At 40.4% G+C, this 25247-nt stretch overlaps 1 protein-coding gene across 4 annotated transcripts in view; it reads left to right on the top strand.

Annotated features, from left to right (window-relative positions):
* Window positions 1-25247, top strand: part of LOC122847241 (netrin receptor UNC5D-like) — a 234592-nt gene that overhangs the window by 144155 nt on the left and 65190 nt on the right. For all 4 annotated transcript variants that reach the window (XM_044144747.1, XM_044144745.1, XM_044144748.1 and 1 more), the window contains exons 3-4: window positions 8248-8391; window positions 8591-8694. In XM_044144747.1, the coding sequence (XP_044000682.1) occupies window positions 8248-8391; window positions 8591-8694 (248 nt within the window). The remainder of the gene's footprint in view (window positions 1-8247; window positions 8392-8590; window positions 8695-25247) is intronic.

Below are 25247 nucleotides of genomic sequence, written 5' to 3'. Positions count from 1 at the left end.
CAGGTGGAAGAACATAAACAAGCGACGAGGGAGAAACTCGTGGAGGGAGCCGAATCGATGTTTTCATTCTTGAATGCAGAAAAGTGTCCATTAGCAGCAGCAGGGCCGAGCAGCTATTGGATTATCGTTTCCAGCACGCTGTCACCGAGTGTCCTTTTGGGTTGCTTGGAGAAAACAATACAAAAAAAAAAATGGTCGGGGTTCTTTGATCTCCACCAAAAAGCAAAGGAACCTGGGAGTCGAGCTGTTCTTTGGGTTTTGCTCCATTGTTTACCTTCAAAAGCAGGAACCTTTCTTCTTTGTTTTCTTTGTGTCATTTTATTTTGACCCAGAAGTGACTTTGGTACCAACGCGCTTGTACTCATGACGTCTTTAATTTCTCTATCATAAAGGAAAATCTTATTGCAACCTTTTTGCAACCTTTTTCTTTTCCAAATAGAAAACCATATAGCATAATCTGTTATGCTAGGATTCATAAACTATCCACTTTCATGAACTCAAACTGTCTTAGGGAATTATTGGGGTTTGCATTAAACTAATACATTTAAAAAAACATTTCAGTGTACAGTTTTATGGTTTTCCAGGCATCTGCAGTCAGAAAGGTCATGTTGCGTTTTATGCAACTTTCATGTCATTGTCATGATGTGTGCATCATAATTCTGCATTAAAAGAAGCCAGACATGGTAAATCCGGATGTAAACAATCTTAAAAAAAAGTTTGTGAAGTACATCACAATCACACCATCCAAACCCTACAGAAGTTGCATTCGGCTTCCTTAGTTTTGTGACAAGACTGTTGCTCTCCATTGCTCAACAATTTTAGAATCCGTTCATATATGGCAGTGAACATTTTTACTTCTGTAAACTACTGTGTGATGTCACTGTTCCTCTTCGTCCCCCACAGAAGTCGGATTGCGGTCACATTTAATTAGTAGTATGAATGACCAAGCCAAAACATAAAAATATAGTGACACTTTGTATAAGTCCAAGGTTTTGAAGTATCTTGGCATGTTCATCTATTTTAAGCAGAAATGGATGAACAAAGCGAAGCTGATATTCATCCATCCATTTTCTATTCACCCATTGTCCCTAATGGGGTCTGGAGGGTTGCTGGTTCCTCTCCAGCTAAAGTTCCGGGGGAGAGGCGGGGGTCACCTGGACAGGTCGCCAGGGCAACACAGAAAACAGACAGGACACACAACCATTCACACACACACTCACAACTATGGAGAATTTAGAGAGACCAATTAACCTGACAGTCATGTTTTTGGACTGTGGGAGGAAGCCGGAGAACCCAGAGAGAACCCACCATGCACAGGGAGAACATGCAAAGACACCGGGCCGGGAATCAAACCCAGGACCTTCTTGCTGCAAGGCAACAGCTCTACCAACTGCACCACTGTGCAGCCCGCGAAGCTGATATTTCAGACAAAATTACATTTAACAGAGACAAACCCGAAAGGTTCCCAGGTCCTCTCTGACCCGAATCTGAGAAATCTGTTCCCTGATAGGAGATGCCATGAGGAGTTGATCGGCCAATCAATTTCCATTTATAAATTGGATTGTAAAATTTATAATTGTGTCCCGTAGAGTCGGTGGAACCAAAAATATCAACTATTTGAAAATAACTAGAATTCTATCTGATGACTGTGGCTGTTTTCACTCTTAATATAATCATGTTCAAGTTTTAAGACTGCAAAAAATAATCAATATTTAAAGATCCATATTTTCTTAAAAGCAAATATTGACTACTTCAATGCTTTTTGAATATTTAATAGTAGTTAATATTCACAGCCACTTTAACATATGTTTTTGGAGTCTAATAACCTGGCAGGTTACTGTATATATTCACATATTTTGGGGATTTCTTGTGTGTAGAATCAGGGCTGTGCTCCACTGAGGACATGTTGAAGAGAACCTGTGGGAAAGCAGTTTTTGAAATGTAAAAAAAAAAACATATTTAAAGTGTTCATATGAAGTATGGTATCTTAACGTGATAACGTCCCTGCTTTTTAATAGTGATTGAAGAGTGATATTTGTTAAATTTGAACATTCCAGCTGTCTTTGCAGCGGAAGTTGTCATTTTCATCACTGCAACTAATGTCACAGAATCCATCTGTATTTAAATAATGTTAAAGAAAATCCATCCATCAGTGTGGCATCAGACTCGCACAGCAGTGTCTGGAAATTGAAAGCTGCATGTTGCAATTTGACGTTGATCATAACGTAGCCTGACGTTTGTTGATGTATGCTTCCTGGACGTTGACAGGGAAAGGAGAGAGGGAAATATTGTGATTGTGCAATTATGGAATTTATTATCATAAAACAACAGATTTTTATCTGCAGACCAAGAACAGTACAGAAGAAGTTGTATTTGAAATTTGTTTTTTGTTTTGTTTTTTTGTCTTCATGTTTGTTTTTCTTTATGCATTTCAGTGCAGTTCAGTTCCTTCACTGTCCCCCCAGGGGGGAATTTGTTTTGCAGCCAGGCATTTGAAGCATACAGCACAACATAAAAGTGCATGACCAGTGTTAAAAACAGACATTTCTTCAAGGTATAAAAATAAATTAGAAGGTTTTAAAAAGCTCACACTCTGGTATGACTGAGATTTATTAGCAACCATGAAGCTGAAATCTAATCACTGTTCAACAAAAATCTGTACACCATTTGATATTATACCGACGTCTTTGCTACTTTTTTTTTTAATTGTATAATAAGTGTATAGTATGGGGATCTCATTTTCATTTTGCATGTGAATTGAAATACTGTCTCTACACCAAATCTTGATATCTTTTCCCTCATTCTGAATTTGTCGCTTTCAACTGTCTAGAGTTGCTTTCCTCAGATATCCTGCTTTATTTGGGAAGGTGTGAAAGCATATCCAATCTCTGGCGGAGCCAAAACAAGCAAAATCTGGGCCACCTGAAAATGTAGGTTGTGCTTTGCATTCAGATGAACCGTGGAGTGGTTCTCTGTTAGTGGGTAATGCAAGAACGAACTAGCCTGTGAACAGAAAGAAAGAAAGTGAACCCGTGGGAGGAAGCGACAAATGACATACAAACATAGTTTTGATCTCAAAACTCTGAAATCTTTGTGGTACCTTGTTCTGTGACAGCGTAACCATAGCAACACGTCACAGACTCCTTTACCTTACTGCTGCATTCAACATGTTGGGTAGCTCATTGTCTCACCTTCATGGTCTCTTCCTAGGCAGGTCCTTGTAATAGCGCTCGTGGCTAGCAGTTGAAGCCGTATCCTGGTGGTTTACTCTAATTTTAAGAGTTCATCGTAAACGTGAACTGAACCTAAAGAAGGTTGGAAAGTTTTTGACACTTTTCACCCAATAGGGCAAAGTCCACTGAACCATCCTGGTGTGAAAGAACCCAACGTCTGCCCTACGTTTTCCATCATCTCAGGGACCATTTGAATACGGCTTGATCAGGGCAAATGTGGAAGAGCCTGTTTTATTTATGTCTATCCACCCATCGTTTTTTTCCGGTTTCTGTCCAAGCCTTGACACAAAGCTACTACTACAGGTCTCCTACCTTTACTGAGGTGTTTTGTCAACAATCTGCAAGCGTTTCCGGAAACAGTTTGAAGGGATGTGCATAAGACTGACATGGCGCTGTCATAAATGACATAACACCCGTCATAAATATAAAGGAGTCTTTATGAATGTTTATGGCAGTGGTCATGAAGTGTCATTGGGTAAATAATGACACTTTTAATGAAAAGTGGCTTTAATAGTTTCATTAAAAGTCAATTAAAAATGCCAACTTTGCATTAAAGTGTATAAATTTACCAAATAATACAAAGTTGGCACTTTTAATGGACTTTTAATGCAACTATTAAAGCAACTTTGCATTAAAGGTGTCAATATTTACCCAATGACAATTCATGACAACAGTCATGAACATTTATAAAGACTTCTTCATGTTCATAACAGGTGTTATGTCATATTTATGGCAGTGTCACATCAGTCTAATGCCCAGCCCTTCAAATAAAGTGTTACCGCGTTTTCTTTAAATGTGGGAGGTTTCAGTACATCCACCATCAGTTTGAACCTTAATGTGGAAGAGCGACACTGTAAGAGGATGCAGGTGTAGATTAGTTCTCACATAGATTAGATATTAGTACTTCCTGGAGTCAGCAGACTGGCGTGCTTGCATTTTGGAGTATGTGCAGTCAGAGGGACTCATGAACAAGAAAAAACCTAAATCAGTGTGTTTTTGGCTGATCACTTTGAGCTAATGAGACTGAAGAAGAATCACTTTACACACCTCATGAGGAAAGTCTTTATGACTAAATATGAGTTTGGCAAACAGATTGCAAGGCTTTTTAGTGACTTCTTCTTTAGTGACTAATTCGTCAAAGCTACATTTGGTCCTGTTTATTAATTTGTCATATTTTGCTTGTTTGGCAGACTTCTACTGTGTTGTTATTGTATACAATAGGGAGATAACAGATTAAAAAAAGAGAAGAAATACTTTCATATTGCTGATGCTAATTTTGATCAACAGTTGGCACTCTGACATAGAGGAAAATCCCATTTTCTGATTAGTTTCTCCCTTCCTAGAAACCAATCTTATGTTTTTTATTTCCCCAAAGTTAAATCTGCTGTGCTCTCATTTAATCAGGCATGTTGATTATGACTAATTTGTTGCCGTGGCAAGGAGAAGCAGACAGAGGAGGGCTTTTATTGTACATAATATTAGTAACTCAGTGCGGAGGATTACAGTGTCTTCAGAGAACATTTCATTACTTCATTAGGCTCCCTCAGATAACCTTTCATTTCACATTAATAGTTTTCATTTAATCCCTGCCCATGTCTAAGCCGCTGCTTGCAATGTACGACATGATGAGAAAAGCCTGTGGAGCGACTGCTCCTCTACAAGTGGAGGTCCAGGTGATTAAAGAGTAAACTACAAGGGGCTCCCATCTCCATCGAACCTGGAACAGCTGCTGGAACAACGTGCTGCTGAACAGGATTTGTTAAGTCGGCTACAATCTAGTGCGGGAATTTGTTTTTGTCGTGTAATTCCTAAGCATCGGCACTTTTGCTAATTCTTTTAGATTGATTTATCCCCGGTTCATAATCCCCACGGGCCAGATGTTACTCCAGCGGTGATCCAGTTTGTTCACCTTTCACAGCCACATGCCAAACTGTCTTTTGGCAAAAGGCGTTTTGCTTGTGTCTGAGTTTGAGGAACATGCAAAACCCTGGAAAGCCCTTGTTAGATGGAAGTTTTCGAGCAAGTTACTAGTTACACAGGGCAGCACCCAAAAAAAAATGTCTGGTGTTTTTCAGCTGTTCTGGGGTCATTTTGATGTGCTGAATCCAAACAAATCACATTGGTTTTGCTCAATCAGGTCAACTTTCTGAACTATGGATGCAACATGAGCATCAAAATGTTCTTACAAATGGATCAGGCTCCTGAGAATCTGGGATCAATGGGTGATGATCAGGAGGAGAGACTCCATCAGGACATAGAAGAGATGGAGAATTTTACACAATGAAGACATGATGTTCAATTTACATGTACTTACCCTTATCAGTGTTTATTGTTCAATTTACAGAAATTCAAGTTTCTATCATTTAATCAATACCCTGGGTTTTTTTCCTCCATTTTTTGGATGACAAATGAACTAATAATGTCACAAAAATGTTGTCAATTTAGTCAGAATATCGGCTTTCTCTTAATCAAATTAGAGTAAAATCCTGACCTAATTGAGAAAAATTCATGTTTGGATTCAGCAGTGCAAAATAGTCCTAGTTCAGATGAAAAAACATGAAATAACCCAGTGTAATTTGACTACCAGGAGGATGGTATGTGTTAGCTTTAGAAGTGTATTGACTCAAAAATGGACTGTGGGTAGAAGACAAAGACAGCCTTTCATCCACAGCAGCATACATATTTAATGCAAATTTCTTACAACACTACCTGTAAGGCTTGGTGGTGATTGTGTAATAATTTGAAATATGACTTTCTCTTGGATCTGCTGCTGGGTGAAATACTCTTTCTGTGTCCTAATATTGACTGTGAAAGGTCAAATAAGTAAGGCATGAAACAAAAATGGACCTTCCGACAGGAAGACAATCTTTAGGAGTCAAACCATGATTATGAAATTCTGCAAACTGTCTGCGAAGGCCTGTTTCTGGGTGTTTTACAGTTTTATTGAAATGTATGTCAATGTTATAGTTGCATATAAAAAAAACCAACAACAACCAGTTAAACAATTACGCTTGGTGTTCTACTTTATTTGACACGTCAAACACTGCTAAGAGAAATTTAATTATACTTGAATACTTGTATAATTGAAAACTTACAGGCAGCACAATGCCAACAATAAGGAAAAACACAAAACAATTATTACCTGAAGCTCATTGATTAAACCCTGCAGCAAGAAGAGAAAATTCTTGAGTTGGGTTAAGCTTAAGATGTTTGAGCATCACTCCCTCAGTATCTGCAAGTCATCTGAGACTACAGTCCTTTACTTGAAGGAAATATTAAAGCAACATGAGACTATTATTAAATCATAACGTCGTATTTGTTGTAATGCTAATCTACTCCGTAGATCCGGGGTGAGAACAGATTCTGTCAGGCAGAATTTGTCTCTACTCAAAAGTGGAGGAAGCAGTTCCATGTTTGAACAAAAAAGCAATTCGGGGTGCTGTCAAGTCGAGTTAACTCAGTTTATTTATAGACCCAAAGATAAAAACAACGCAAGTAAATTACATGCTGATTTTGATCTTTGTCAGGTTTTTCAAACTTTATTATGCTGCAACACTCAGATTTTAGCACAAGTGAGAAATTTTAGCCAGCAGCAGTTAGCAAACACCTGGTGGAACTGCACATGTGCTGGACTCAAAACCTTAAAGGGTTTTAAAAGAGGAGCCATGTTGTGATGACTTCCTGAAGGTGGAGTCCCATAGAGAACAGGAATTTCTTAAAGAGACAGTCGCAATTTCAAAGCGTCAAATTACCAAGTCAATTTTTATTTTTTAACTCACATTTGGTATATACAGCATTTTTATAACAACTGAAGGTAATAAAGTTACTTGTTTGTGCCATAAATGCCACTATGTGGCTGGAAAATACAATACGAAATAGGAAGGATTTTGTCTGTTTTCAGTGGTAACACACCAGACGTGCCACCTACACTGTAGAACACCACATTCTGATGGGCATTTGTTGTTTTCACTACTCCCCCCCCCCATTGTGCAGCCTTAATTGCATTCTCCCGGGAGTGATGAGTTTGGACACCAGACACTCAACATTAGCTATTCATAACTCCATTGCACCGTATTAAAAATCTGTTCAACTTGGCTGCATGAAAACGCAGGATTCTGCAGGGCTAGTCGGAGAATCACAGGCGTCTGTTGGAGGCTGCAATTTTCCTGGACACCAGTGAAACAGCCCCTATTATACAAGACATTAATGGCCCAATCCTGCCATGTTTTGAACATAGTCAGGCATTATTGAAATCCCTGGCTTTTCAAATTCCTTTTTAATTCCCTTAGAAAATGTCCTTCTCATGCCTGGCTCATTACAGGCCACATCACAGACAATGATGTGGATATTAGCGGACGACCCGTGTGGCTCCAGGTCAAAGTTCGGCTGGCCAAATTGAAAGGATTTGACGGTTATAGAAAGCGTTTGTGTACAGAAGCAGCTCTCAGTCGAGCCGTTTGGTTTTTCTTTCCCCACATCGTGAATTATGGTCTTTTTGAATTATTTACAAAGAAAAAAGATGATTGATCATGCTCTCACTTGCAACAATGAGGGGCTGATCTGCTCCTTTTCCCAATAATGTGTCTCCCGGAAATTAGTCATTGCCACTTGAGAATAAATATCTGGTGGTGTGCAGGGAGTGAAAGATTTGAAACCCTACACAGTAAAATCTATCCAGCACCAAGAAAAATCCACATTTACTGGACAACGAAGCATTAAAAGACTAACAACAACAAAGGATTTAATTGTCAGAAACAAAGCAAGTTTTCGCCATATGAACTTAGAATGCAGGTTAAAAATGTCAACCAAACAAATTCCCAGAAATTGATACGTCTTGACAAGCCAGCCTCTCCTCACTTTGCTCTTGACAAATGGCAGATCTGTTTACCGCTGATAATCTTATCAGATTTGAAATTGACTCATCAGCCTGTCTCCGCAAATCTCCGTCTCTTTGACTCATCGACCCGCAGACGTAATGAAAGCTAATCTGAGCCATCGTTCGTTTGGTCCGCAGGGCTGAAGATCCGCGAAGTGATGATCAACGTGTCGCGTCAGCAGGTGGAGGACTTCCACGGCCCCGAGGACTACTGGTGTTTGTGCGTCGCCTGGAGTCACCTGGGGACCTCCAAGAGCCGCAAGGCAAGCGTCCGCATCGCCTGTAAGCGACGACATCTCCCTTTGATTCCACGTTGACCTGACTGTCTCTCAAATCAGTGTTTCTTTTTTTCATGTCAAACATTCGTTAATTGATATTTCTTAAGGTCACACATGTACAAGCGCACCATTTCCTGTTGCTTCCTCATGTTTTTTTTTTTGTTTGTTTGTTTTTTATGTTAAATTTTCATTGTCTTTTCTAGACCTGAGGAAGAACTTTGAGCAGGACCCCCAGGGCACCGAGGTGCCTCTGAACGGCATGATTGTTCTGCACTGTCGTCCCCCAGAGGGAGTGCCGGTGGCTGAGGTGAGGGGCTGCTTGCTCGTCAAAGAAACGTTTTACCCTGTGTTGCCTCGAGAGCAGCTGTCATCTGTCTGGTTTACTTGTAGTTGTCACGAGAGAATCTGCTTTCGCTCTGCAGCTTCAACATATCAGAGACCCATCAGCACTTTACGTTTGAGTTCAGTTGTTTAGCGTTTAGTTGTACGCCGAAGATTCAGGTAGTTTGAGCTTTTAGAGTTCTGTGTCCGTGTCAGGCATTAGTTAGATTGTGGTGGAGGTGGGGGGTGATTTGTATGTCTGTATACGTTGCAAAAGTATTCATCCACTGTGGAATTTCATGTGATAGACCCAAACAAGGCGGTTCATAATTGTAAAGAGCGAGAAAATTTATTCAGGGCTTTGAAAATCTGAGAAGGGTGCTCCCTCTTGGTTCAAACCTTTGCACACAAATGTTTTGTAATAAATCTCTACCAGCTGTGCAAATCTAAAGACTTATGTGTTTCCCTATTCTTATTTGCAAAGTGGCAGACATTCATTTAAATTGAAAAGGCTATCATTTTTAGATTGTGTTTGAACGTTCACGCTGCAAAAACACAAACTTGTACTTTTTTGTCTAATTTCTAGTGCAAATATCTTTGTACATTTGAATCAACACGATAAAACTTTATTTGACAGGGTGCTCCTAAGACTGACATGACACTCTCCGAAACATAACACCTGTCATGAAGACAAAACTATTTCATGAATCTTTGACTGTTGTCATGAAGTGTCATTTGGCAAATAATGGCACTTCATGACAAAGTTGTATTAAAAGTCCATTGAAATTGTCAACTTTGCATTAAAAGCATCTAATGACACTTCATGACAGCAGCTTTAAACATTCATTCAAGCGCCTTCATTTTCATGACAGGTGTTATGTCATGTTTATGATATTGATATTGATGATATTCTTAGGGTCACTGTCAAATAAATTGTTGCAATTAAGACAAAACTAACTCACAAGTAACTTTTCAGCAAGACATAGGCACTTCTAAGTAAATAACTCCTTAATGTTGATGGGAAAAGTACCAGCTGCACTGGCAGAGTTTTTTTCACTTACAATATAAGAAAAATTATTTGCTATAAGTAAAATAACAAGTTATTGGTTATCCATATTAATGATTTATTAACTGAAGCTACTTGTTAGTCAGTTTTGTCTTGTTTCAAGTGTACAAAGATATTTGCACTTGAAACTGAACCAAAAATAATTGGTAAGATGTAGTGTTTTCGCCGTGTATTGGATGACTTTAACACATGAACATGTTTTGAGTTAAATCATTGGATTGTGGACTTGCTGACACTTTTTAAACTATTGACCAAAATGTTCTCTTCTGACAACTCTCTGACCTTCCTCCACATGTTTGCCGTGTCTACTATGTGGCTTATGTCATGCTGCGAATATGACTTTCTCCCAACAACCTCTTCCTTCCTGCCACTCCTCCATGAAAGGTCAGCTTAATGGCGTGCACAACATATAGTCATCGCGTGAGCCGTTCCCCCTCACTGAGCCGCGGCTCTCCGAGTGACCTTGATCTTCTCGACTGGTTTTCTGACTGATGCTCTCCTTGTCCAGACTATCAGCTTAAGTGGACCCCGTGTCTTGGTAGTTTTGCATTTGTCCCACACTCGTTTCTATTTTTGGATGATGGATAAAACAGTGGTCCGTGAGACGCTGACGTTCTGAGATATTTATTTATAGCCCAACCCTGCTTTGAACTTCGTTGTGACCTTCTCCCTGACCTGTCTGCAGCGTTTATTGGTCTTCACCCTGGTGTTTCTCTCGTGCAGGTTTGTGAACAGATGGGATTAAATTGTGTACAGCTGAGCTCAAGTTACTGAAGGCGATTAGATTAACTAGATTTTATGTAGAGGAATCTGAATACTGAATACTACAGCACAATTCTTCTCATTTTTGTACTTGTGAAATACAAAAACATAAAACCAAGAAAAAAAACAAAACACACAGTTGATCATTTTCCTTCCACTTTACAGCTATTCACCACTGTGTTGCTTTGTCACATTACTTTCCAAAATAGTACATTGGAGGCTGTGGTTTTTAAAGTGACAAAATGTACAAATAAAAATGTAAAGAAGCATATTTTTCCTTTTGCAATTTTCAGTCTTAAAGGGGTGCATAATTGCCTGAGAACAAAAAAAAAAAAATCAGCTGTCACGGTCTTTTTAATTTTTACTATGAATACAAAATGAGGCTTTCGTGGACAGTCTCGTTGAGTGGTGTGTGTTCTGCTGCCGCCGCTCGCTGTGTTCCTTCATGCAGAGGCTCAGCAGGGAAATATGTCAATATCAAAGCCTGTGTGCCCAGCCATCTGAAGCTTTCCATTTACTAACAGACACAGCCTGTGATCTATACAAAAACAAAGCGCCAATCCCACCCTCCAATTTTAAAAACACAACACCCAAAACAGCGAGCTTTTAAATACGCTAACCACAAGGTTATGAATGTTGAAAATGAAGGCTTTTGTAAATTAGGGTGGACAATAGTTCACGTTTAGGATCTTTAGCGTGAAAATGAAGTTTATGTAACACTTGCCGAGGATTTTGGTTCTCACCTGTTTAAATCTGACAACTCTTGTCGTATTCTGCTGCTGACACACTGACACCAGAGCTTTTCATCAGTCGGCAATGACTTTATTACCAAAGTTCATTGAAAAGCAATCATAGGAGATGAGAAAAGGCAGCAGCCACCTTTGGTGTGCAGAGGCTGATGAAGAAGAAGAAGAAGAAGAAGAAGAAGAAGATTTGATTTTTAACAATACATTTATTGTACAAAAAATCAACAATATAAACGTTACATGAATCAGGTCAAAGATACTAAAATAAATAAATATTTACAATAACACTTTGTTATATTTTAGTTCTCCTGATCGGAAATGATGCACAAAATATTATTAAAGCCCCACAGTTCTAAAAACCCGTCACAATTCGGTGACTCTGTAGAAACAAAACTCTAACCTCAACCTTGCCCTGATGTTCACCTTCCACAGAGTCACCGGTTGAGGTCCACCCTGCATTTTGTCCCCGAGTTATATAAATAGCCATCTTGGCCTCGCTAATAAATAATTTAAAATCCGGGATTTAAAACTAGTGGATCGACTATAATGTACACCATTTATAAAAACAGAATTGGTAAAAACCACGCCAAAGAGGCTAAAAATGCTCGCTAAAAAATTTAAAAAACTAGTTAAACGTACACAATCCATAAAAACATGAAAAACACTCTCGGACAAACTGCAAAAAGGACACTCGTTTAAAACCCCAGGACTGATGACCGATAAAAACGAGTTTGTGGCGATGGCGCCGTGCAGGATCCGCCACTGCAGATCACCAGTCCTTTTCTTTATTGGAGGCTTGTATAAAGTCCTCCACTGAGGTTTTTGCCCTCCCAGTTTGTCAGTCCATACACTGACGGATCTTTTGCAAAGAGTTCTCTTGTTTAGGATCTTTACACAGTATTTGTACATTATTTTTGGCCCCGTTTTGCTTAAGTCCATCTCTAATCCTGGGCTTTGCAGCAGGGGGCCACTCTCCCAAAATTGGGATCCAGGGACACGCAGGGAACAGGTCATTCGATCGGCAGGCACTCTTTTGTGGCGTGTAATTGTAGCAGCCGCCGCTCCCCAGCCGTCATTCGCTCCTTCACCTTCTCCAGGAAGCGCTGCGTCAGCCTGGCGGAACGGATCCCCAACAGCGAGCCGACCTCCTGGACGTTGTCAAAGTCCGGTCCAGCCACCTCCACCAGGCGCCGCAGGGTTACCGTTCCTGATCTGGACAGCACCTCAGAAAGGCCCGGCACGGTGCTGTCGCAGACGTCTAATCTTGCTCCACAGACCAACGGTTCTTCTAAAAGCCAATGCAGAGAATTATGCGATTTTGTCCTGTGCGATTTAAAAAAAGCACAGGATCTTAAAACACTTTGATAAAATTGAGGCAACCCCTTTAATTTTAAAAAACTAAAATCAGTTAAAAACAGAGCAGCATCCAGTCCCAGAAAATTAACACGTCTGAGAATGCAACTGGCCACGTCTTTCCATACAGGGGAACCTGTCAAATACTTCTGGATGAACTGTAATCTAAAAGTAGCCGTTCTACTGGCCAGGTGGACGAGGCCCTGACCCCCCTCCTCTCTCGGTAAAAACAAAACAGACTGTGGCACCCAGTGTAGACCGTTCCAAAAGAAGTTAACCATCTCTGTTTGGATTTTTACAAGTAGCCCAGATGGTGGGTCTAACACAGCAAGTTTGTGCCACAGCTGTGAAGCAACTAGATTGTTTAAAACCAGCACTCTACCTCGGTAGGACATTTGTGAATGTAGCCATTTCCATTTTGATAACTTGTTTTTAATTTTTTCTTCAATATTTTCCCAGTTCTTTTTTACAACATGTTTATCGCCTAAAAACACACCGAGATATTTAAAACCATCCTTTTTCCATAAAAGACCCTGAGGGAGAACTGGGAGCCCGTCGGACCACTCGCCGACTGCCAGGGCTTCGCTCTTTCCCCAGTTCACCCTCGCAGCGGACAGAGTTGAAAACTTTTTCGTGATCTCGGTTAAAACAGTGACATCCCGCTGATCTTTAATAAAAACAACGACATCGTCAGCATAGGCAGATAAAACCATATTGTTCCTAAAACCGGGTAAAATCAGACCATGAACAGTCGAGCGTATTTTCTGGAGGAGGGGTTCCAGGGAGAGTGCGTAGAGCATCCCCGAGAGCGCGCAGCCCTGTCGAACGCCTCTACACACCCTAAAAGGAGCACACAGGCTGCCGTTGATCTTCAGCACACTCTCAATGTCACTGTACAAAACCTGGATCTTGGCGATAAGACCCTCGCCGAACCCAAACCTCCTCATGGTTTCCCAGAGGAAGCCGTGTTCGACGCGGTCGAATGCCTTTTCTTGATCTAGTGAAATCAAGCCCGTTTGCAAACCCAATGAACCGGAGACCTCCAAAACGTCCCGAATTAGGTAGATGTTATCTACCATGGACCTGCTGGGGACACAATAGGTCTGATCCCGGTGGATGACCTGCTCCATAGCCCTTCCCAGCCTAGTGGCCAGGGCCTTGGAGAGGATTTTGTAGTCGGTGCAGAGGAGGGACACGGGGCGCCAGTTCTTGATGTCCTGCAGGTTCCCCTTTTTGGGCAGCAGGGTGATCACTGCCCTGCGGCAGGACAAGGGGAGTGAACCAGTAAGCAGGCTCTCGTTGTAGACGTCCAGCAAGTCTTGGGCCAGAAGATCCCAGTAGGCCTTGTAGAACTCCACCGTGAGCCCGTCAACGCCTGGGGACTTCTGGCCCTGCATGCTGAGGAGGGCTGTGTGGAGCTCCTGGAGCCCCAGAGGGCGCTCCAGCTCAGTATTGGTCTCCTCGGAGACCTGAGGCAGTTCGTCACAGAACTCCTTCAGCAGTTCCTCGTTCTCTTTATATTCACTGTGGAACAGAGAACGGTAAAACTCCACAGCCCTCCTCCTGATCTGCCCTGGTTCACTCAGTTGCTGCCCCGTGTCCGACAGCAAAGAGTGGATCTGCTTCCTCTGCCCGTGCTTCCTCTCCAAGCTGAAAAAGAAGCTAGAGGGAGCATCCATCTCCGTGATGTTCTGGATCCGGGACCTGACCAATGTGCCTTGGACTTTATTCTCCAGCAGGTTTGCTAAAACTAGCCTTTTAGATTTGAGAGCTTCAATGTGCTCTCGATTTCCTGTGGATTCACTAAGTCGTTCTAACTCCACGATGTTCATCTCCAGATCTCTAATAGATCCGGTGATGTCACGAGTGACATTGAGAGTATGCTGACTCAGCAGTTTTATTTGCACTTTACCATGGTCCCACCACTGTCTCAGGCTGGTAAAATCAGACTTTCTCTGTCTAAAACCCGTCCAAAAATAACCTAAAATCTCTTTAAAACCCAGATCATAAGTTAAAGCCGAGTTAAAATGCCAGTAAGCGCTTCTAGGTAAAATGTTTCTTATAAAAACACTACCTAAAAGCAAAGAGTGATCAGTAAAAGCCACCGGTAAAATCTGGCATGTTTTAAACACGTTAAAATGGTGTTTAAAACAATAAAAACGATCAAGTCGAGCTAAAGAGATTCGGTTTTCTTTAATGTGGGACCATGTGTACTGCCTGGAGCCTGCATGCATCCTCCTCCATACGTCCACCAGGCCGTGAGACGAGACCAGCTGCCGCAGAGCATGTTGGGCCGCTGGATGCGGCTCTGCATGATTACGATCTAAAAACTCGTTTTCCGTACAATTAAAATCCCCACCTATAAAAACATAATCTTCCGACCCACAATCACCCAGCCTTTCCCCAATTTTTTCAAAAAAACGCTTTTTCTCTGCATTGGTGATGGGAGCATAAATATTGATAAAAACCAGGCTAAAATGATCAAATTTTGTTTTGACTAAAAGACACCTCCCTTGAACGACGTGCTCAACTTCTGTGGAGTTTGGGGTGAAAGCTCTGGAGAACAGAAAGCCCACCCCTGCACTCTGGGAGGTGCCGTGACTTAAAATGACCTCCCCCCTCCACTCTCTGCCCCAGTCTGTTTCTATTAAGGAATCACTGTGAGTTTCTTGTAAAAAAATGATGTCAATTTTCTTTTGGTTTAATGTTTGGTATATTAAAGCACGTTTCTCTGCTTCCCTCGCCCCGTTAAGATTCAAAGATGCAATTTTAAAAGAATCCATATTGGGTAAGAAGCTAAAACCAAAACATAAAAACCTTATAAAAAATAATAAAATACTACTGTACATCATTTTCACTCAAAATTGTTTCCTAGCTTTGGACATTATTTTCTTTAATCTAAAAACTTCTGTATCTGTAAAACCTGATACCTCTTTGTTTCTTATATGATATCTTGCAGAAAAGTAAAACAGTCTCAAATTTGGAAAGTAACTTTCTATTTTTACTCCCCTCAATCCTTTGGTTTGTTGCAAAAAGGTTCTGTAAGATTCTACTGGGTACCTTGGTTCTTTACTGCTACTTTGGGTTATGGACACCTCACTCGTGTCAGAGAACCAGTCCTCATTGTCGCTGTCTGACACCTCCTTCCTGTCTGCAACCAGCTTACTGGCCTGTTTACTGGCTTGCACAGCAGCCACCACATTTTTCCTTTTGCTGCGCCTTTTTATGGGGGTAGAAGCCTCCAGCTCCATCCCCTCCTCTGTTTCACCTGTCTCTCCCTCCGCTCCTGCTCCAACAACCGACTCTACACTGTTCCTCCTTTCATTCTGTCCACCCACCTCCTCCTCTACTCTCTCTCCCTGACCTCCACACACTAAGTGCTCCTCATTGCCCTTCACCTCCTCCTGCTCTCCCTGCACACCGTCTTTCTCCCCCTCAACACTTCCACCCTCACCACTATTCACCCCATCACCACACACCACCGTGCTCTCATCCATACCCACACACACACTCATTCCCAAAGCTCCCTCACTCACGACTTTACCTCTCTCCAGCTCTCCTGCAACGGGCTCCTCTACCACCACCGCGGGTTCCTCCGCCGCCTCCACGGCCTCCTCCGCAGCAGCCGCGGGTTCCTCCTCGGTGGGAGCGGGTTTCCCCGCAGCCGCGGGTTCTTCCAAGAGCGGCAGCGGGGTTTCCCACTGCAGCGGCAGCGGCTCCTCCGCTGCCCTACCCTCACTAGGCGGGTTTCCAGGCTGCTCAGCAGCCGCCTGCTTCGCCCGGACCAAGGCGGGGCCGGTCCGGCCCTGTCTGGGCACATTTTTATGATGTGGCCCTCTTGACCACAACCAAAACATTTCATGCTTGAAGACGTAGCAAACAAAACATAGTCAAAGTCATCAATCCGTACATGAAAACGTAAGTTGAGCTCCTCATCTTTACGATTAAGAATCATAAACAGTTGTCTCCTGTGGGAGACAACATGTTTCAGCAAAGGTGATTTGCACCCTGTCGGGACTTTTTTGAGCGGCGACACCACCTTGCCGTGCCTAGACAACTCTTTAATTAAAAACTCGTCACTTATAAACGGGGGGACATTTGACAGCGTTACCTTCGTTGCAGGTAAAGTTAGCGGCGAGACTTGTAAAAACAAATCGCCGACAGAAACGCCCACTTCCACCAGCTGTTGAGCTTGCTCAACCTTTTCAACAAACAATACCACCGCTCCATTCATCCGTGCTGCCGACCTTATGCTCCCGTGCCCAATCACATCACCCACAGCCAAACAAACTTCCTCCACGCTGCACGGAGAACCAGCACCCACCTTGATGCCGTTCTTCCGCGTCAGCGTGGAGAAAGACCCACCACCAACCACCATGGCGTCCTCAGACGCCGGCCTGACGGCCACACCCGAACCCACAAAACCCCCTTAAAACGTGCCAAACTAACACAAAATTACAATTAAACAAGTAACACAAACACCCAGTGAATAAACGGTAAGAAAAAACAAAGATAGAAAAGATACACAATCGTTCGCTCTCTCACTCTTCTTCCGCTCTTCCGCACACACCCTCCTCTCACACGAAGAAGAAGAAGAAGAAGAAGAAGAAGAAGAAGAAGAAGAAGAAAGGTTCAAAGAAAAAATTGGGGTGGTTGATCTATAAAGAAAATTAGCGATCAAAGGAGTTATTATGGCCTTAAAATCAAAGCATTTCTTGATTTATGTCATTGTTTTTCTAATTCAGATGCAGTCTGTTTTTTGTTTTTCTGTATTTAATCAAAAAAGGCAACAAATATCTGTTTGATTAAATAAAATGTTCTTAGTTAAAGCTTATTGTTGAAGGAAAAATGTAAAATATTTGGACCTTTTTCTCACCTATAAAAATGCAAGAATGTGACAATCAAAAACCGTAACAAATAATTTTACAAGGGATTGGGAAATTATAAGAGTGGCCTACATTGAAAGAAAACAAAATAATTATTTTTTAAAAAGTCCTCAGTGGTTGTCATTAAAGTTTTTAAATCAAAATGCAGACAGAATCTTAGAAAAAGATGATGGAACATGAGGAACCTGAGGAATACACAGGCAAACCAGAGCGACAGCAACTGTAAACTCTACCAGTGACAAATGGATACCAAGGAGCTTAAATACAGTAGAAATGTGAATATGGCATGGAAAGAATGTAGATTATAATCTAAACTGGGAACTGAGGGAATGGTGGAAAATGGACAACCTGAATGGAAAATGCTACGGTCTGATGACAAAAAACTAAAACAAAATGCACAGAAAAGACAGGAGAAAGAATTAAACTGCTTAATGGAAAGGAATGAACTAAATATCTTAATACTGTAAAATGATCTACAAACACAAGTGAGAAGCAAAACTCAATGTGTTTTCTGTTATGTGTGAAATCATAAAAAAGCAGAATGCATGTGGTTTTTCCCTCAATCTTTTATTGTTATTAACTGTCCTAAAATTAGCATATTATGGAAAAATTATTCCTAAAGACAAATACATGATATGCAACATGATAGGCCCGATTTACATAATAAATATGTCGCCTACATAGATTGTAACAATCTTTAAACACGGCTTTCTTTTTAACAAAAAGAGAAATCTTCCATTCCTTTGAATCTCTGCAGCCCCTCCAGAGTAACAAGTCTTGTCAGTTTATGTTTATGGCCATGTATTGGTAGGTTTGACATTGTGACAAAAACAAAGACAGTTACAACACAACCAATTCAACCTTGTGGGGTTTTTTTTTTTTTTTTTCTGAACTTCATTTCATTTCACTGATTAAAATTTTTCTGGAAAAGTCTCAGAAGAGTTTTTATCTTTAAAAATCTCTGTCGCCCTGCATGCGTAATGTCATCTTATGTTTTCTCAAGATCGCAGGTTTTAAAGCCTCATATTTAATATTTGCTTTATTAAAACAAAATCCGTCAGAATACAAGTTATTCAACCGTAGTTTTGCAGCTGCTCTTTGAAGGCGGAGAAGGACAAGCCGAGAAAGAAGACCAAAGCCGTGCGTGTTTTCGCTCAGAAATTAGCAGAAGAGTTAACCAATTATATTTTAATTAGCAGAGAGTGAAGCCCAAGGCTGTCTTCAGAGACCAGTATTTTTCTTGCATGTATTTAACTCAAAGCGGTTCAGTTAGTGCACAAAGAACATGCTGAGGATCACATTGGTGCATTAAAAACCTATGTTAGGTGCAGTACCCAATTTGCCACCTTACTATTTGCTGTTATTTATGTAGATCAAATCCACAAAGCATTAAATGAAATGACAGAAAGTTGCCCCAGAAAGATGGAAGTGAACTTGGCAGCAGTACATGCATTAGAGATTATAGCCATGACAATGATGGACAGATGTCCACAAGCTTTCAGACGGTGTTTAACCCAACTGGCAGGAAAACATTTTCACAAAATCACAAATACATTCAAAGTCTGCCCTTCTTTAGTTAGCCAGTTTATAATTGGATTTATCATTTTGTTTCCCTGTTTAGTTATGTGACACTCACACTACTGACTTTTGATTCTTGTACCACCGCTGGCTTTATTAAGCGTACATTCAGGCACTAATTGGGTGGCGTGTAGGCAGGGGGCTGCTGCTCGCAAAACATCCAGCTGCAGCTAACAGTCTGTGTCTGAGCGTCTACAAAAATGTGCTCCTGGTGTATTTTTTTCTCAGTTTTTTTTATGAGAATGTAAATTTTTAGGAAAAAACACTACCTGGAAAGCACAACCAATGAGAAGAGGATGGCTAGTAGTTTGACAGGTCAAAGATATGTCAGATAGATAAAGATATTATGGCTGTTGTAAAAGAATATTTTAGTAATCGGGTGCTCTGAGATGTCTCTCTCTCACTCATTTATAGACCAGCAGCGCTCTCCACACTGTACGCTTTAAAATGGTGGCCACGCAACTCTGGGAAGAGAAAAGCCGTCATACTCCAAGCATCGTGCCGGGCTATACAAGAATGCTTATTGGTGACCCAAAAAACCAAGAAAACACGGAAAATTTCCACGTTATCCTCCTAGCACTTAGAAACAACTCATAGGCAGAAACGAGAGCACTGCCCAACACAAATAACGATCCGGCTGGAACACGACGCACTAAATTCTAAAACATAGTTTAACGAAGCTTCAAGGCAGATAAATTTTCCTCAAGGAGTTTTAATAGTCGAGGTACTTGAATTACATTACAGCCTTAAAAGATACATCCACTGCGTATGAGGATGAGGTTTGTTCAGGTCCTCGCAAAGTAGACGGTGACTTCATTTAAACAATAAAAAAATGCAAAAAATAGTAATAATAATAATAATTAAAAGCAGATAATAATGTATCACATATCTGGAAACCTTATTAATTTTATGGGTAAGAAAATTGCATAATTGCAGAACATTTTCAGAGATAAATAATGTCCATTTATCACCGTAAGCTAGTCACTACCAAATAACTTCACCTTTATGAAGTAGCACAGCACTTTTTCACATCATTGCGTGATAAAAAAAAAAAACACAATTATAATTCACTATGTGATTTTTGAAAAATGCAAAAAACATTCAAATCAAGATTCGCAGGTGTTTAGTCCACAGAATCCTTTCCAATGAAACCATGTATAATCAACAAGCGTGGTTCCCAGAAATGTAAAATAGGTACAAAGTTCTCAAGAGAGAGCACTGACTTTTAATCACAATTACTTATGGCCCAATAATGTCTGAACAGAGCTGAAAATCAACATGTTTATTCATGAAATATTCTGAACTTTTCTATTTCCCTCGCATTATTAGGTTTGTATTGCGGTTTTCCTAAAAGTTGAAAGAGAAAAAGAAGCAAAAGAGGTCTGTGAAGAGTTCTCAAAGATAGCAACAGGCTCCATAAATATGTGAAAGTGTGTGTCCATTCTCCCTGCACAACTGCGTGTGTGTGTGTGTGTGCGTGTGCGTGTGTGTGTTTGTGTCTAATGAATCATTCAGCGCTCACAAATGGAGCATTGGTGTACCACGACTTTCCCCCGTGCATTGTGGTCATCAAATAGGCACTTCCTCATGCATTCATTAATGCGACTGTGGATAACAAAGAGAATGGTGTTAGTAAATAATGCAGTGATAAATCCAGCAGCCTCCATTAGTCACACCTAGATGGAAATTACTGGCGCCCAGAAGCAGAAATGGACTTTTCTCTTTTTGTGACATCAGCCATTGTCAGGAGGTTAAAGCCGTTTCCGTGGACAGCGCTGTGGAAAGCTTAGATTTAAAGGAATCGAGGTCACGATGCAGCGTGATCTACCGTATTAAACGCTGTTTGTGTTCAGAGGCATGTTTATTTTGGTCATGACATTCACTTAAGGCTTTCACGGCCCCCTCCGCCTTGCAGCACATCTTCAGCGAGCTTTCATATTCCGCAACGTCGCAGGAGTCCCGACGCTTAATTTTTTCAGTCAGTTGACAAGATGCAAATGGAAACTTTGTGCTCGGTGCTGTTTTAATGCGCACACCGGCCGACTTTGCGGCTCGAAATCCCCTTACGTCTCCTCTCTTTTCAAGTTGTCATAGGCAACGCGAACAGAGAAAGAGGGAGAAAAGTTTATCTGCGTCTGGCTGTAACCAAACCATGCGGGGGTTTGCTGGGCTGCTGCGCGGGATGTTAATGAACACCAGAGAACGCCACATTATCGCTCCCAGCAGTGTTAGAAGCAATAATCTGCACACGACTGTAAGTCAGACCACAGAGAATCGATCATAGCAAAACAGCTTAAGTCTTCTTCACTTTAATAGTGACAAGAGTTTAAACTAGATCCTCTTTTTATAGACAGAGCAGTTTTCAGTGTGATTATTTTCCCCCCCATCATGTTAAAATTTAACTGGCACTGAGATATACGGACCCCTTGCTCTTATAAAGATTTTCATTATTGTTTGCTTCTCACACTGCTGCTGTTAGGCTGCTTTCATTCACGTACAGCCAAAGGCTTACTGAGGGGGTCTTGCAAAAGTACGAGCATCTCTTGCATTTTTCACATTTTTGTAACATTTGTTAAATCTGCTTATCCGTGTGAGAGCTTATTCATGTGGAAAATGTGTGGCTTGTTTGGGGATACACCTGGACATTGTTTACAGATCCTACAGCGAAGAATATTGAAGATGAAAGGACGGCTTAAAGGTAGTGGGACAGATAAAGGTAGTGGATTAGATGGGGTGGTAGCTGTAATAAAATTGGCTCGGATCTGTTTTTCTGCACTGTAGTTTGGGGGGGGGAACAGCATCTTTGGCGGAATGTGGGGTGTGACTTCAGTGTGTGTAAAACTGGGCTGTGTTTCTCATTGCGTTAGACACACACCAGGACGCTACCATGCTGATCTGTCGCTCTTCTTGCATGGTAGAATAAACTGCAAGATAATCTGGAGGACTGTCTCCACCGCCCTTAAGTTACGCTGTTCTTTCTCCTGCCAGTTCACGTTACAACCTGTGTGCTAGACAACCACAGAGAAGGAATGCCATCCATCCATTCATCCATCCATCTTGCAGAGGGAGGTTGTTTTCTGGTTTACATGGATATAGAGAAATCTTACAACCGTTTCCCCCCAAGTACCTTTTCAGAAGTATAGGGAATTTCTCAAGAGCCATCTGTTCATTGTTTAACCCTTTATGACCTAAGTTTCAAATCTCCACCTGGATATTTTTGCTTATTTTAATTGTACGCAGTTCTTTAAATGTCCTGTGAGTAAATATATTTGCCCATTTATCCATGACAACTGGAACGTTTAATATCTAGCGAGTTATTTTCGTAATTTACTATCTATTTAAAAAATGCCCCTCTGATTGATTTCACTGCCTGCTACAGTGGGGATGAAATTACCATAAAAACCTGATATTGGCTGGAGAGCGCAGCGTCTCCCCTAGTGCAAAGTGTGGTGGGATTACAGTACCGCCGATCTGTTTGATCTGGAGGGGTTAAATGGAGTCAGAGACGTTTTCTCTACATTCGCAACATAAGGTTGGCCATTCCAAGTCTTTTGGGGTATGTCTCCTCAAGCTTTGCAAATCTCCAAATCCTAACTGACTCAAGCTGAGCGAATTAAAAACATTTGCAAATTATAAGTTACGCCACAAACACCGGTTAGGTTGGATATTTGACTAGGCCATTTAAAAACACATGAATAGGATTTGATCGAAATATTCCATTGCATTTTTTCGCCTGTGGAGTTGTTGTAAGGTGACCTCTGAAAGATTTTCTGCTTGAATTTCCTGTTTTTAGCTCCATTCACCTGCCCTCTGATCAGATTTCTTATGGTTGGTGGGGGGAAAAAAAGCATCACCGCGACATGATGCTCCCACCACCACGCTTTCATTGTGGACGTTGAGTGTGCTTCTTCTGTTTGAATGCAAAAGAAACACTAAACAGTGGTCGTTTTCACTAAATAATGAGTGTGCACTGAGACATTCTTCTGTAAGAGACATTCCTCTTACAGAAGAGCATTACTAGTGTCTTCTCACAAGTTTATTTTGTGCTGTCAGGCTGTTGCGCACACACATCACCTCTCTGTGCTTGTATTTTTCTACTATCCTATTGATAACGTGTGTGGCTCTCCAAGTTTGTCTTAAATGTAGTTCAAAAAAACACAAACCTTCCTGACTTACACTTTAAACGTTTGTTTTTTTTTAGTTGTCCCGGCGCACTCTAACGACGGAGTGCGTCCTCGTTTTGGCTCGCAGGGACAGCAGAGAGATCGACGAATGACAAAACAGTTTTAAAGCCGTCTGCTCTCTGACTAATCATTCCACATAAAACACTGTCCAAATAACTGCAAAGATGACTCCAGTTCACTTACACAAATTGTTAATGTAACAGTTTCAGTCATTTATGCAGTCCAGGCATAGAAACGCTGAAATTTGTGAATGAGTGCACGTCGATTGGAATATAACCTTCTGAAGATTTTATTTAAAGTACTTCTGGTTCTCAAGGAGTAAGAGAGAAGCAAACAGATGGAAAAAAAGCAGGCAGAGGGCAAAATGTGAATGATTCATGATGATCTAGTAAATATGCTAATCAGCACGTTACATAATCTGCCAACATTTAAGACATCTTCTGAAAATGTCTGAAAACGGAATAAAGTGGGATAAACTTTAACTGGTTTGTGTTGGGGAATTTTATGATAAACTTTTTTTTCTTTTTTTTTGTGGATGCAGAATGAGCTCTGAGCTTTTTCATGTTTAATGTGAAACATATCTATTACAGATTCAGATTGACCAAATACTTTTCTAATGTTTGACTAAAAAGCTGTGCCTTTAAGTCTTCCAGTGCCGCTTTTAATATACAAATTAAAAGAGTAAACTTTAAATATTCAGAACTATGAGTTCTGCTTATGGCATACCCTAGTGAAAAGAAAAAATACTTTACTATATTTCAAATATACTTACATTTGTGCAAGTACATTTTAAATATGCTAAGTATTAAGTGTGTTACCTACAAATATATATAAAGTATACTAAAAGTATGCTTGTACCAATTTAGACATTAAAACTTTAAACACACCTAAATATAATTGTATCAAAATGCACTTTTAAGAACTATATTAAATAAAAGTATACTTTAAGTGAACAAAATATGTATTTGGCCAAGAGTAAATATACACTTGCTGAGGCGTATATTTAAAAGATATTTAAAATACCTTTAAAATATCTGTCAAAGATGTGTTGTGTATATTTTAAAATATATGCTCAAAATAGAATTTTATGAAATTCACTTAACGCTAACTTTAGTCATTAATTTCAGTATGTCTTAAATTACATGTGAGTTATGTTTATGACAGTGTCATGTCAGTCTTATGCACACCCCATCAAATAAAGTGTTGACAAAATGGTGATATATTGAAAGCACAATGTAATTAGTTTCACCTGTAAAGTGTGTTGTAATGGATCCTTCTGTGTTCTGGTAGCCTGATGTGTTTTTCAGTGCTGTAGTGTGTATAAAACATGTAATGTACAATGTGACAAAGCAGAATAATTAAAGACATTAAGTGACTAAACAGTGTACTTCATTAGCAATTATAATAAACCAAAAGTGTAATTGTAGCAATCACAAAAATAGTACGCTCAAAATATACTAATCAAGCACGTTTATATTACATAAAATACAATATACTTAAAGTATACTAAGTGTAACTTAAGTTGTCAAAAAATGTATGTTGAAGTATGTTTAGTACACTTTAAATTGTGCTTTAATGCAATTTAAATACTATTAAAGTACACTAAGTACAAAATTAGTTGTTCCAAAATGTCACATTTCAAGTTAACTAATCCTAAGTAAACTTGAAGTATATTCATGATTAGTCTGACTTAAAGTATGCTCACGTATGTTCAAATTTAACATACTTGGTATATTATTTTTTCACCAGGGTAAAGAATCGGTGTAATAAAGTAGCTAAAAGACACAAGCTAACTTAACCAACCAGCTAAAGAGTATGTTTTATACTTTGCAGCTAGCACGTGCAATTAGCTTTGTAAAGTTCTCCGTTTCACATGCTAAATCTGTTTGTGATGCGTTTCAAGTTTTAATTGAACATTTAAAAAATGGCACCGATGTTGAAGCCTCACACAAAACTACCGATTT

The sequence above is a fragment of the Gambusia affinis genome, linkage group LG17, assembly GCF_019740435.1.
Source record: "Gambusia affinis linkage group LG17, SWU_Gaff_1.0, whole genome shotgun sequence".
Classification (NCBI taxonomy): domain Eukaryota; kingdom Metazoa; phylum Chordata; class Actinopteri; order Cyprinodontiformes; family Poeciliidae; genus Gambusia; species Gambusia affinis.
Note: the sequence above shows the minus strand (reverse complement) of the source record. Positions and strands in the feature narration are given on the sequence as shown.